Source organism: Limulus polyphemus, unplaced genomic scaffold (genome assembly GCF_000517525.1).
Source record: "Limulus polyphemus unplaced genomic scaffold, Limulus_polyphemus-2.1.2 Scaffold3518, whole genome shotgun sequence".
NCBI classification, from domain to species: domain Eukaryota; kingdom Metazoa; phylum Arthropoda; class Merostomata; order Xiphosura; family Limulidae; genus Limulus; species Limulus polyphemus.
Window position 1 is genome coordinate 93,355 of NW_013669128.1, and position 13,415 is coordinate 106,769.

Genomic DNA, 13,415 nt, shown 5'->3' on the forward strand with positions numbered 1-13,415 from the left:
ATATAAAGTGAAACTTGCTTATATATCATAGAACCAAAATCAGCTAACCTACTGTAAGTTGTATTTTTGGGTTGCTATAGTAGAAAAATTAATACTAATGCACAGCAGATCCTATGGTATTGTAAGCTAAGAATTTAAAGTTAATATCTCTTAATGAAAATAATTTGGTATATACATTACATGTAAAACTTTGGACAACTTTGATTATAATACTACAATTTTAAAGACTGATTAATTAAAAGTAAAATTGAGTGGAATTCTAAATTTTGTATCATTCACAACATAATAAAATTAAATGGCTTAAATGTTCTAGAAAATTGATTGTATTGTAACACTAGTTTAAACAGATTTTTTTACCATAATTTCTACATGTATATTTTACTGTTTATTAAAAAGTGGTCTAAATTTTGTGCTATTAATTATAATAATAATAAAACTGAGCACAGTATTCATGCTTGAATTGGTATATTGAGTACAAGTATTGCTGTAAATTATAATGTTGTAATCTAGTCTTGTTCAAAAAAGTCATAAATCATACCACAGGGTCAGTTCCAAAAGTGTAAACAAACCAGGGCAACATTTCTTAGAACTAAGTCAAGTTTCCACTGTAATGGCAACTGTAGATGTCATTGCTTACTTGGAGTGTGGTCATGTCATCAAAGTTATTCATTTTTCAGAAATTATGTATATATATATATAAAAACTTACTTGTAATGGAAAACTGTATTAATGGAAATGAATAAAGGGACTATTATCTTGAACTAATTTATCAATATGCCAGCATGAGTTACATATAACAAAATGCTTCTGTATATGTGAGCTAAGCTTGTAATTTACTTGCATTTTAGAGAAATAGCAAGTGGTAGAATAAGTACTGATGTTGCTTCTTAAGTGACATATATATATATATCTTGTGTATCTTTCTTAAGGTCCAGAATGGGCATCATACAACATTGGAATATTTATATGCACTCAGTGTGCAGGTTTTCATCGCAATCTTGGTTCTCACATCAGCAAAGTGAAATCTGTTTTTCTGGACAATTGGGATTCAACACAAGTAGAATTAATGGAAAATATGGGAAATGACAAAGCCCAGGAAAAGTATGAGATTGACGTGCCATTGTGCTACAAGAGACCATGTTCCACGGATGTTCAGTAAGTAATAATCTAAATTCTGTTCAACTTTTGAGACTTTTATTTTTTGTGACAGTCATACAGTGTGCATTTGCACAGATTGAAAATACATGAACTCAGGAAAAGCTGTTTTTGGATATTGCACAACAAGTTTATATCTTGGTATATTTTAATTACAGTTCATAATACCTAGATTTCTTCTACAATATGCTCTTGAAACTAGAATGGATGTTTGTAATTCCAAATAGAAAATGCCACTAAAGTTCATGGAGAATTCTGCCTCATGTATATTAACTCTCAAATCTTTGGTTTCTTTAGATGTGGCCAAAGTTGCACTTATTTTCCCTTATCCAATCCATGACAGTAATTTAGGTGTAAGATCTTTCAAGTGTCAAAGAAAAATTGGGGGTCTGAAAGACAACCCGGGATGGTCAGAAACTGTAGTTTCTCTTCATCTCGCAAGGTGAATAGGTTTAAGACAAACGGATGTGGAAGAAGCCTCTGGGCTTAATTTTGTTTAAACGCGATGAGTGCTTTTTTGAAATGCCTGGTAAAATGTGGAAACATGCCAGCCTGAAAATGCTGAGAAAGCTGTGAAGAGACTGTCGAATGATGATAGCTGTGGTGGAAGCATGTTTATTACATGGCAATGACGTCAGTTGACGAGGAGTGGAGCAGAGAGATGCAGACTGAGTGAGTGGGATGCTATTTGAATGGTTTCCAAAAACGATTGATTGGTCTAAAGAAAACAAAACTTTATAAAGTTAAAGTGATATTAGGGTTGAAATGAGTCTATCAGACTTACAAGATTGACAGCCCTTTTCAGAGAGGCTGGGATAAAGTTATCCAATGCCCTCAAAACATTTGATGCAACAATTTGAACCAATCCCTTGTAATTAGTTATGCCTTTTATAAGCCTGGACTTTAGCTTGGGATAACTGTGGTTGCCACAGATAATTGTTAATTGCAATTTATTTATTTTTACCAATTTAGCACTAAAATGATGGTTTGCATGAAACTTCTTGCACAAGTGAGGATCTTTAAAAATTGCATTTCATTTGTTTAACAGTTTTGCAGTGACTGTTTATCTTCCTAAAGGATAAATCAAACTACACCTCAGTCTGAAAAAATGTCTTGGATTAGATAGTAACAAATACCATTAACATTGATTGACCCTTCCTAGCTTTACCAGATGTGATTAACTGGATGCTTAAAATCTCCAAACTATATTTCTATCATTCATTATCTATAGCAGACAACCCATTCACAAATGGCATTTTAACAGCATTTATCATAACAAAACTCATTAGCCTTCATGCAAGTCTAAAATAGAAATACATTTTACCCTGCATGATATATTTTGAACCATATACCTTAAATATGATTGTCTTTAAATAGGACCTCTTGACAACAGCTTATGTAAACAAATATCCAACATTTGAAGGTCTTTTGTAGGCTTGCTTTGAATTTCTTTTGTTTAAAAAAATAAAAAATTTAAATTATTTTTACTACAGGAAAAGATTCCAATGCTGAGTTAATTCATCCAGCACTGGCTTTTTTTTTTTTCATTTTGGCTAGTGAAATTTCAGAGTCAATAGTCAGTTTGTTGGTTAAATCCAGACAGGGCTTGTGTTGAAGATGTATTTTGCAATTAAGAGACGAAAAGGTTTGTAAATGTATCTAACTATACAGAGTACATTTTTATTTTGGTCAGCAAGATGGTAGTGCCTGTTGCTTCAGTACCATCAGAGTATATGTGGATATAAATGAATTTTGGAACACTAAAGACATTAAATACATGATGTGTTTGCGCTAATATTCAGTTACACACACAGTAGACATTTGAGACTTATTGAAACAGTTAAATCATTAAAATGGTTTAATGTTGTTATATTTTTGATGCAAAAGTAAAGGTAGGTTATCATCTTGTCATTTGTTAAACAGTGATAAAAACTAAGAAAGAGGAATTGATGATTATTCCTTTATAGCTAGTCATAAGGTGTACTGTAGAACCATAAGGCTATTCTTTGGAAAATAGCCCTCCACCAATAGAAGGGCAACACATCCTCCATTCATAGTAATTCCATGAGTTTATTCTTAGGGGGATATGTGTGGCAATTTCATCTTTTACCTTGAGTTGTTAGTTGTTTTATATTGGTGTTGATAATTTCATTTGTCTTAGTCAATGATATTCTTTCTACAATATCTTTTGATGAGTCTTGGGTTACTTTAGTTTATGAGCCTTTGTCATCTGCCCCCCCCCCCCCCATCATCTAGACATGCTGATACTTCACTGTTCCAACTACTTCCTGATCCATGTCATCCTCAACCTTCTCACCATTGTGACCTTTTTATATCAGATAGTCATGATCCTTCTTTTTTTCTTAAACCTCAGTCCATGAGCTTCTAGTTCTTACTTTGGGTGCCACCCACTTCTACTTTGTCTCTTACTTATAATCTACTAGCCTTCATCTTACCACCTTGCAGCTTCTTTGCTGTTTGTCTGTGCCTCAACTTCTCTTCGAAACTCTCCATTGACCTTGATAGTTTTGATGGAGATGCTCATTCTGCTCTGACCTTCTTGATGTCTTTTTTTGTTTTTTGGGGTTTAATTGGTTTGGATTCCTTCCTCTAATATGTGTGCTTATCTCTGAGACCTCCACCTTGCTCATTTACTTCATTATGAAATCTTTGGAGGTGTTCCTGATTCTTTGGAATCTTGGGCTGAAGCTGCTCACCAGCAGACTTCTTCGGTTATTCTGCCTTACCACATTGTGGGTGCCTCAACAGGTTCCCTGTCCTTGGGAGTCATGTGGGGTTGCTCTCTCTCTTTTACCTTGTCCTATTGCCCTTCTTAGGCTCATCCTCTTGAATAGCTGGCCATCATGGTTTGAAGAGATGACTTGTCATGTGTGCTGCCTCTCAGCTCCGGTCCTGTGAGAGTTTAATTCTCCCTATTTGTGCACTTTTGAACTTCCTTTGCCAATGATTTTTGTATCATGTCAGTGCTTTCTTGTGATCTATTCCCATGCTTCCCCCCCTTGACTTTCTCCTTGTCTAGCCATTTTTCAATTTCCTTCTGATCTAATACATCTTCAGAATCTCAAGGAGGCTGCATCCTCTCTACTGGCTATGGAAGATGTAAGAATGGTTTTCTCTTCACACTCTGGGTTTTTATTCCCAAAGAAGACCTTATGCTGGTCATCTATCATTGATTTATTGTTTTTGATCTACTTTTTGGGCATTCTTTCACAAGTTGTGGATAACCAAAGTCAATGTTTCTAATGTATTTCTTAATTTCCTAATTAGTCTGTGCCCCATGTTTCCTCTGGTTTGTCCACAACAATTAGGTTGTTCAGTACTGGACCCTTCCCTTCGGCTTTGCCTCAGCCCCTTACATGTTCAGTCGTGTTCTGTAAACATTTACTTGGTAGATGCATTCTTTGGGTCTTTACTTCTAGTATTGTATAGATGATTAGTTTGTGCTAGCTCTGTCTCAAAGAGCTTCTGTGGAGGCAAATTCCATCCTCCTTTGGGAAATGTCTCATCTGGATTGGCTGGTCAAAAGCTCTAAGTCTGTCTTGACCCTCACTCAATAACTGGTCTATCTGGGTGACTTTCTCAATTGGGGTGAGCTCAACATCACTTTTGCATCTACAAGCCTACTCTATCTGTGTGAGAGGTTCTCTGGTTTCCCTCGAGTTCCTTATTAATCTCAGACACATCCATATGCATTCCTTTCAGTGGACTACTTGTTAGCCCTTATAACTCGCCATCCATTTCTATTCTGGTGACTCAAGCACAACTCTATATATTCCCTTCCTTAACTTGACTTGCATCTGTAAACAGATGCTTTTTCTTCTAGATGGGGAAAGATACTCTACGCCTCCTTCATTTCAAGAGTTTGTTCTCCAGAGGTACAGTCTCTTCATATCAATGTCCTGAAAATTTTGGATGCTTAACATGCTGCCCACTTCTCAGTTCATGATTCATCTGGATTTTATGGATGCATCTCAAGTCATCCATCAGGGTGGCATTCATTCTTGGGACCTGTGTTTTCTCACTCTGGAATTTTTATTTTGGGCCCTGGACCACTTAATTCAGTTATTGGCCTATCATGTCCTGGGGGCTTTGAACTTGGTGACAGATGGGGGGGATCTCTTCTCATTGAGCAAAATCTTTCCCATGGAGTGGTCCCTTTATCCTTTGACATTTGAGTGAACTTGTTTTTATTTTGAAAATCATCTAATCAATGCTTTTGCAAGTCTCCTAAATGCCAAACTTCCTCACTTTTAGTCTCGACTTCCTTTGCATACCTGGCTGTTGATGTTCTAAGCCAGGATTGGTCCAACCTCTTTCTTTATGTCTATCCTTATTTTTGCATTCTTCTTCATATCTTGTCTACCAATGTGGGATATACCTTGCTAGACCCTTCTAATTGCTTTTCTTTGGCTGGCTCAGGTGTAGTCTCGACTAATCTGCCATTTGACATCCATGGAGCCTCTTCCACTTCCTTGTTTGGAGTTCCCTTCAATGTCAACCACAGAAATCCTTCATGATGGGGTGTCATACATTCAGTTTTACATGTGGGCTTTTCCCTTATGCAACTGTTAAGCTTTTTACATAGGGCAATTTGTTTTATTTTCTGTCTCGTTCCTGCTGGCCTTTCATTAGTGCAAACGGATCATTTACCACCACTAGTCCCTTTGCCACTTCCTTTCATCAAGTTTTCCTATTCTGCCCAACCTCACTGTTTTTTACGTGGCCTTTAGACAGAGGTTTATCTATGTCAAATTGACAGTTATGGAGTGGATTTATCCACCACCTTACATCTCTTGCTTGATCACTTTTATTTGTAAGTTTAGTTTTTCCTACTAGTTTTCATTTTAGGCTTTCTTCCAGGGCTTTGAATGATGAGATTCAATGGGTCCAATGTTTATCTTCCCATCCCTATTGCTGAGGCTTCATGTTATTCTCTACTCCCCCCCCCCCTCCCCATGAGATTCACATTTATCAATCACAAGCTCCTCCTTTTAAGCTGGCATCAGCACCCTACACTTTATATCTGATGATCTAGTCATATACTCGACTCCTACGTCTTTGCAGGCTCAATTTACATCGTTATATGGACAACTGGCTTCTTTTGGATCCATCTTTAACAGATTCTTCCACACACCCACTCAACTTCTCAACAGAGAGCTGCTAAGGTTGGTTGAATTATCAAGGTGGAGATGTCCGGTATCCACCTCACCCAATACCTTGTTTTTCGGGGTGTGTTTTTCAACTTGCATCTCAATTGAGTTTAGCCTTCTCCTCTTTGTCTGCGAACCATAGAGTTGTTAGATCAGAGGGTGCTATCATCACCTTTTCTCCCTGGGAGAGAGATTCAGTCTCTTTTGAGGACTTGGGCATCACAGATGGGTACTACAAGATCAATGGCATTTCATCAGGGGCTCTCTGGATTTACAAATATCCTTCCTGCTTCCATTGAGTCCAAATTCTTCTGGTGGTTAGACAGGAACAACATGACAGTGGGAGTACCTAATCCTCCTCCCTGCCCGGATATCCACATCTTCACAGATACCTCGTTGTTAAGATGGGGTGCATGCTGTAATACACAGGAGTTCTCAGACTATTAGATCTTCATATCCACCTTTTGGAACTACTTACTGTTTGTTGGGTTATAATTCAATTTCTGTCATCTTTGTGGGGCATGAAAGTTGTGATTATTTTTGATAACTTGATGATTGTCTCTTACATCACCTGAAAAGGGGCCCTGGATCCCAGTTCTTATATTCCTGCACTCTAGGGCTCCTCTTCTGGGCTCATAGCCATCAAACTCATTTCCTGACTTGTCAGATACCGGGTGTCATCAGTCTTGTCATGGTTCTTATGTCTCATCCTGGCAAGATTCTACCCACGGAGTGTCTCTCGACCCCAAGGTATTCTAATGATTATATTCTCAGTTGGATACTCCCCAGCCGTATGCATTTGCCACTCAATTGAATGCCAAACCTCCTCTTTTAGTCCCCAGTTCCACATCCTTTGGCTTTTGCCATGGATACATTCAGCCAGTATTTGAAGGACTTTTTCCTTTATACCTACCCTCCCATCTGTCTTTTACCCAAGTAATTTATCTTATCCTTTTCACTCTGTGTTGAGTTCTCTCTGTGGGTTTTTTCTGGCTGGCTCAATCTTGTTTTCCATTCCTGTCCCTTCTCCAGGAATTACCTCTGAACCCTCTCCCTCTCTCCTGGTCCCTCCTCTGGAAACCTCATTCAAGGGTGCCTTATCCCTCCAGTCCCTTACGAGGGGTTTGAGACTATCTACACTTACTTCCACACTGCTCCAGATTATTTCTTGTGTCCAGTCTGTGCTTTATGGTAATACATATCACACATAACATCGTTCCATGGCTCTTGCTCCCTTTCTCCTGAATCTTACCAATTATTCTGTGTCTTGTACCATCTGATCCATCACCTCTCATTCTCCTTGGCTGCCCCTTCCTGTTGTCCTTTGGTGATTATCCATGTGGAACACTCCCCACACTGCTGTGTCATGCTGTTTGCATCATGTAGTAGTTTCCTGCTCAGCCGGATATCGTATTCCTCATGTAACCATATTCCATACGTCGGTAGAACTCTGAATGCATAAGATTGTTTTTTCCTTTTTTTTTTTCAGGGCCTACTTTACATGTAATGGATCCTGCTCTGTGGCAAGTGGTGCCTGTCCAGGTATACTGATATCCAAAATCTGCACCATGAGATCTATAAGGTCTATTGTGCTCACTATTTACATAGGATGTTCCTCAAGACTACTTGCAGATTCTTTGTTATGGTATATTTCATCATAAATATGTTTGTACTGGACTGTACACTTGTGGAAAAACAAGAGTAGAGCAGAAAAGATGCTGCCTATCTCTAACCTTTTTTAGATCATGGTGGATTCCTCCTGAGTGTGCATAATTACATTCAGTTGAGAGTAGGGTGGTGGTATTCTGCCTGTGTAGAAGGTATGACTATCCTTCTGCCACTGGTCTGATATTTTCTCTAGATGTAGCCAGTCTGGACTGGATTTTTCCATCTATTTTACAGTTTGACCCTCACGCTGGAAACTCTCCTTCTTACCACTGCCTGGATGTTGGCTTCTGGGTGACTGGTTTTGGTGGGAGGTGAACCAGCCAACATCAATTCTCACATGTGAGTGGGCTGGGAACTTCCTCCTGACATGGACTGGATGTTACATCTCCAAAGCCAATTGATTTTATACAAGAATTGACCCTCCATGTTGCATTTCCAACTTCCTGACATCATCCAGGTGTACATTCCCAGAGTTTCCTGCTCAATTTGTGCACATGATGGTTTAGGTTTTTAGAATGGAAGTTTTTCCCTTCTGGTTCCCAGACCTGAGGTGAATGGTTGAGGGCCCCTCCTTCTACCATTAACTGCTTGTGTTCCTCCCAGTGCTACTGATTTGAATTGAAGTTGACCTTTGCTTAAGGTCCAACATGCCCTAACCACTCTACGCACATTTCTCTTCCTAAGGAATTTGGAATTATTACTTTGTTCTGCCCTATGATTGTGATACCACACCTGTTAGCTCCACATGGATGAAGAGTATACCTGGTTCAGATGTGGTGCAGTCTCCCATGTGTGTGATCCCTCTCTATAGAGAGGGCACACTCCATGGGTGCTCTTCAGATGCTTTTACACTGGTCCCTCAACCTGCTTAATGTGGGATTCTAGCTGTAACTGTGAGAAGAGATAAGTAATTGAATCAGAAGTTAATTTACTTTCCTACAATGAAAAAATATTTCCGATACATACCTCCTCTCGCACTTCTAACCTGTCCTCTACACTTCCAGTGTTTTGTTTTTTTTGCCTTATCTTGAAGTGATGATTGAATTCAACTGCATCAAAGGAGTCAGCTGTGATAGGAGGGTTTGTTGCACTCCTATTGATGGAGAAGTTTCACATGCTAATTTACATACTTAAACACAGCTGAACCATGTTGTATACATGTGGAATTGGGTTGGAGTTTCAAAGCTAGTGGCAAGCAAAAATTTGAGCACTAGAGAACAGTTAAATGAAGAATAGCTATAACTGTGAAAAGAGGTATCTATCGAAAATATATTTTCAGTGTAGGAAAATATTAATATCTGCCTCCTTATATAATACTTTAGTACCACACAAAAGGGGATTTTTTGACAATATCTTTTGTTCTACCTCTTCTATTGGGTGAAGAGTATTGATGCAGTCTCCCATTGAGCTCATCTTTGTAATTTCTCTACCTGCACTGGCCCCTATACCATCTTCTCAGTGTGGGATTTTTGCTCTTTCTTTTTTTGCAGAGAGATGAAGTAAATGTTTCTAAAGTTAACATTTTCTTTCATAAAATAAGTAAGAACATTAAATATTTAAAAATGCACAGTAGTTTATTGCATAAAGTTAAAAGCAAAATACAAAATTAAATAAAACTCTACATTTTTAGTGGAACTTTTCCACCAAAACATTTAGAGTTTTTAGTTTTATATTTTACTTTTAACTTTATACAGTAAATTAATGTGCATTTTAAACTTTGATTGTTCATACTTATTTTATGAAATCTTTGCACAAGAATGGTCATAGAATATATTGAGCATTTTCTTTCCCTGAAAATGTATTTCAAATAGTTATTTTCCTGTACAACCTCCCACCCTTTCTTCTCACTTTCAATGTATTTATTATGCTTCATCCAGAACGAGTCTTTGTTCAAATGCTACTCCTTATTGGGATTAACTGGGCGTGGAAGATGTTTCCCCCCTTATTGGTAAAAGGTTTTAGTCTAATGATGATTAAATCGTATGCTAGCATGGTTCCCATTAGAGTTCCAGACTCTCAAATATTTTTTATTAAGAGTTCTAGTGAGATTTTCAATGGTCTCATAGGTAGAATTTAATAAGCTCAAAAAAAAAAGGAAAAAAGCACTTCAGTGTTAGTGAAAGACTTTATTTACAATGTACACTACATGTTTACCTTCTGCAAATGGAAAGGGCGTGTTAATGTTCAATAAAAAACTATTTACAATTCACACTGCATGTTGTTTCCCTTTATAACTGCAAAGTAATTTTTCATGATAAGATTAAAAATACTTTATCTGAAAACTTTCAAATATCATTTGCATAACCCCAAAAACCTCTTAAATATATATCAAATGTTTTTTTGTTTTTTTTTCAGAAAACTTTGTATTTTATCTGTTATTTTCTTTATCTTAACTCAATAGGAGGTCAGTTGATTTTACCGACCTCATAACCATAAAAAGAAATTAGAAAATAATTATAAAGTTCCCCTATTTTCTTTCTGGAATGAATGTAAGTTGTAACAGAAAACCACAGTTGTTTATCCTAAGTAGCTTAAAGCTTGTAACAGTATACATTTATTTATACTTAAATTTTATTGAACTTGGAACTTTGTTTAACTATTAATTGCTTTTTAAATTGCAAGTCACATGGTGAACATGCAACTCGCATTACAGTATCGATTTTCATAATGCACAGATTACTTGCGAGCATACCTCATAAAAAAAAATATTATTATTAACATTATTATTATTTTATTTTACCCAACCTGAAAAGTTTTCAATTTTGACACCCAGGTAAGTACTTTATTTCTTGTTTTTCATGTTATTCTTTGTTTATTAATATAAAAGTAACTAAAATCCTTTTTTTAACTCTTGATGAAACTTAACCCTACTATTTTATACTAATTGTACAACTGCATTAAATAATTTCTGTTAAATTAAATAATACACCAAAGAACTCAAAATAATAACATGCAAAAAAAGAAACAATGTTTGATAAAAGTGACAAGAGCCATTAAAAATTCAGCTAAGCTTATCGATGGGTTTCTCGTGGGAATAAAGTTTGAACTGGAAGGGAAATATACAGTTCTCTGTACAGACAACAATTCAGTGTAATAGTCATTTGATAGAGAAAAACTTCTGCTTTCTATTGGTTATAAATAATAGTCTTAAATGTCAGAGAACTACTGGTAAGTTCTGAAAGAGAGGATGTGACAGATGAGCATGGCAAGAGGGGTCTGATTTTCTATTTTATTGCTCTGTAATTAAATATGATTGAAGGCTATGTAAATTGTTCTTTGCCTGAATGATGAAAACATTATAATGAGTAATTTGCATTAAGTTTCATACTTCTCAGAGGGGTGGTAAAAAAATTAGAGAAGAGGTTAGACATAGATAACAAATGTCACAGTTCTCCTGCTAAGGGAAATTGAAAAAAGTTTTAAATATTTCCTTATAAAATTAATAACTTAAAACTTAAATAATACTAAACTTTGATTTATTATCTATGTTCCAATGCCAAGTTTATTCGTATACATTGATAATAAAGTAGTTTAATTACATTTTGAATGTAACTCTGTGAACAGTTGTGACATGAGCACTTTGACCTGCCCGAGGTGAAAGTGTTAATCATGTGATACTTTAAGGTATCTTTACTTTCATGCAATTTATTATCCTTGGTGGAACATTAAAAGTTGACTGTGGACAGCTGTGTTCAAACTGTATGCTGTTTAGTTTCTTATGGTACAAAGTTTAAAGTAAAGTACTTGTGCTTGTCCTACATATGGGGCATTTTGTGGTGTGTATTTGGTATCTTGGGGGATCAAGTCTCATGTGTCCAGACAAATTATCATATGTATGGGATCTGGATGTTCAGATTAACTAGAACCATAGCCTAGTACAACATATGTTTGTACATGTAGGGGTGGGAGCTTTGTTCAAGGCTTGTGGCACTCACAAAAATCTGCACAACAGTGGTACAAGGCACTCTTTGTTTTGCAGAAAGATGACAATCTGAAATGCATTTTCAGGTAAGGAAGATGTTAAATTTTGGAATGAAGTGGTTACTGTAAGTTTATGCATTTTAAGAATTATTAGATAGAAGTTTCATCAACCATAAAACAAAAACAAAGCTAATACTTTTTTATCAAAGAATTGCAAAAACTAAAATATCTTAAGTTAAAATTTTTTATACGTATCTACTTATGTATCAATCTTATGTACCTAGAACAAAACTATTTTTTAAACCTTACCATATATTATCCATGAAATTCAAACTACTTTAACTGTTCATTTTCTACACAGCAGAATAAAATTTGTCAATATCTGAGTGAATTAGAATAACTTCTTCTAGGTCTGAGTTTAAGTTCATGTATGTTTTCAAGATATCTTTACCAAGTCATACGCTATTAGTAAATTTCCTCTTAAAAATCTCTTCACTGTACCTCATATCTAAAAATTTCCAAATAAAGCTCTAATTGACCATGTTTGTTTAAACATATTGTGACTTGTATTTTCAAGTTTTAGTGTGTAATAATCTTTTTATGCAAGAAACAAACTCCATTATTCCTAACATTGTGTGTTTCAAGATCCAGAATTTGAAAAGTTGTATTAATATGTTGCTCTCCCTCTTCAATTTTGAAAACTTAAACTTAAGTATGTGTGACTTAAACAAAATATTTTTGTGACTAAGAACTCTATATGTCATTGTTTTTCAAAATATGGACTAATTTTCAATGATCTGCTTTCCTAATATGTGTATTTAACATGCAGAAAATTCTATTTTATTTTTTATAACCAGAGTTTTAAAGGAACAGTGGATACAAGCCAAGTATGATAGGCAAGAATTTCTGCACACAGAAGAACAGATTTATATAAAGGGTTTTATGGAAGGGCATTTGTGGAAGCGTGGAAAAGAAGATGGAAAATTTCATTTACGAAAATTTGTTCTCAATGAAGCTGAAGATACCTTTAAGTATTATGTGAAAGAAGTAAGGATTTTTTATATTTCTAATAGAAATAGCATTACAGTGGGTGTAAATATTTTCAAATTACCTTTGTCAAATATTTTATGTTTTTAAACCTAGATTTAACACGCACTACTGATTTTCTGTCAGTGATATTTAAAATTGTTTTCTATGTATTTCTTCCCTGTTAAACAAAATGATGAATTTACCAAGTTAAATTCAAAGTTATGTTGCTACATATATATTTGTATAAAATCCTTTAAACCTTTCTAAAGTAAACTTCTTTATTTTAGCTTGAAACAGATTAATTGTGCATATAATGAAAATATATGTGAAAACCTGTCAATACTGAGCTATACTAATTTTTGGGGAATTCCATCTCTCATCAGTAACACTGTAGAAGGGAAAATCAAAGAACAAGATGAAGTTTCTTATAGCGTTGGAGTGTATATTGTATATATATATATATATATATAT

The 13,415-nt window shown here is 35.6% G+C and overlaps 1 protein-coding gene across 1 annotated transcript in view; it reads left to right on the top strand.

The window, feature by feature from the left end:
* LOC106469506 (arf-GAP with dual PH domain-containing protein 1-like) overlaps window positions 1–13,415 on the top strand; it is a gene marked incomplete at its 3' end in the record, with an annotated part of 33,166 nt that overhangs the window by 8,247 nt on the left and 11,504 nt on the right. Inside the window, exons 2-3 of the mRNA XM_022398043.1 lie at window positions 930–1,155; window positions 12,773–12,962. Coding sequence (XP_022253751.1) covers window positions 930–1,155; window positions 12,773–12,962 — 416 coding nt within the window. The remainder of the gene's footprint in view (window positions 1–929; window positions 1,156–12,772; window positions 12,963–13,415) is intronic.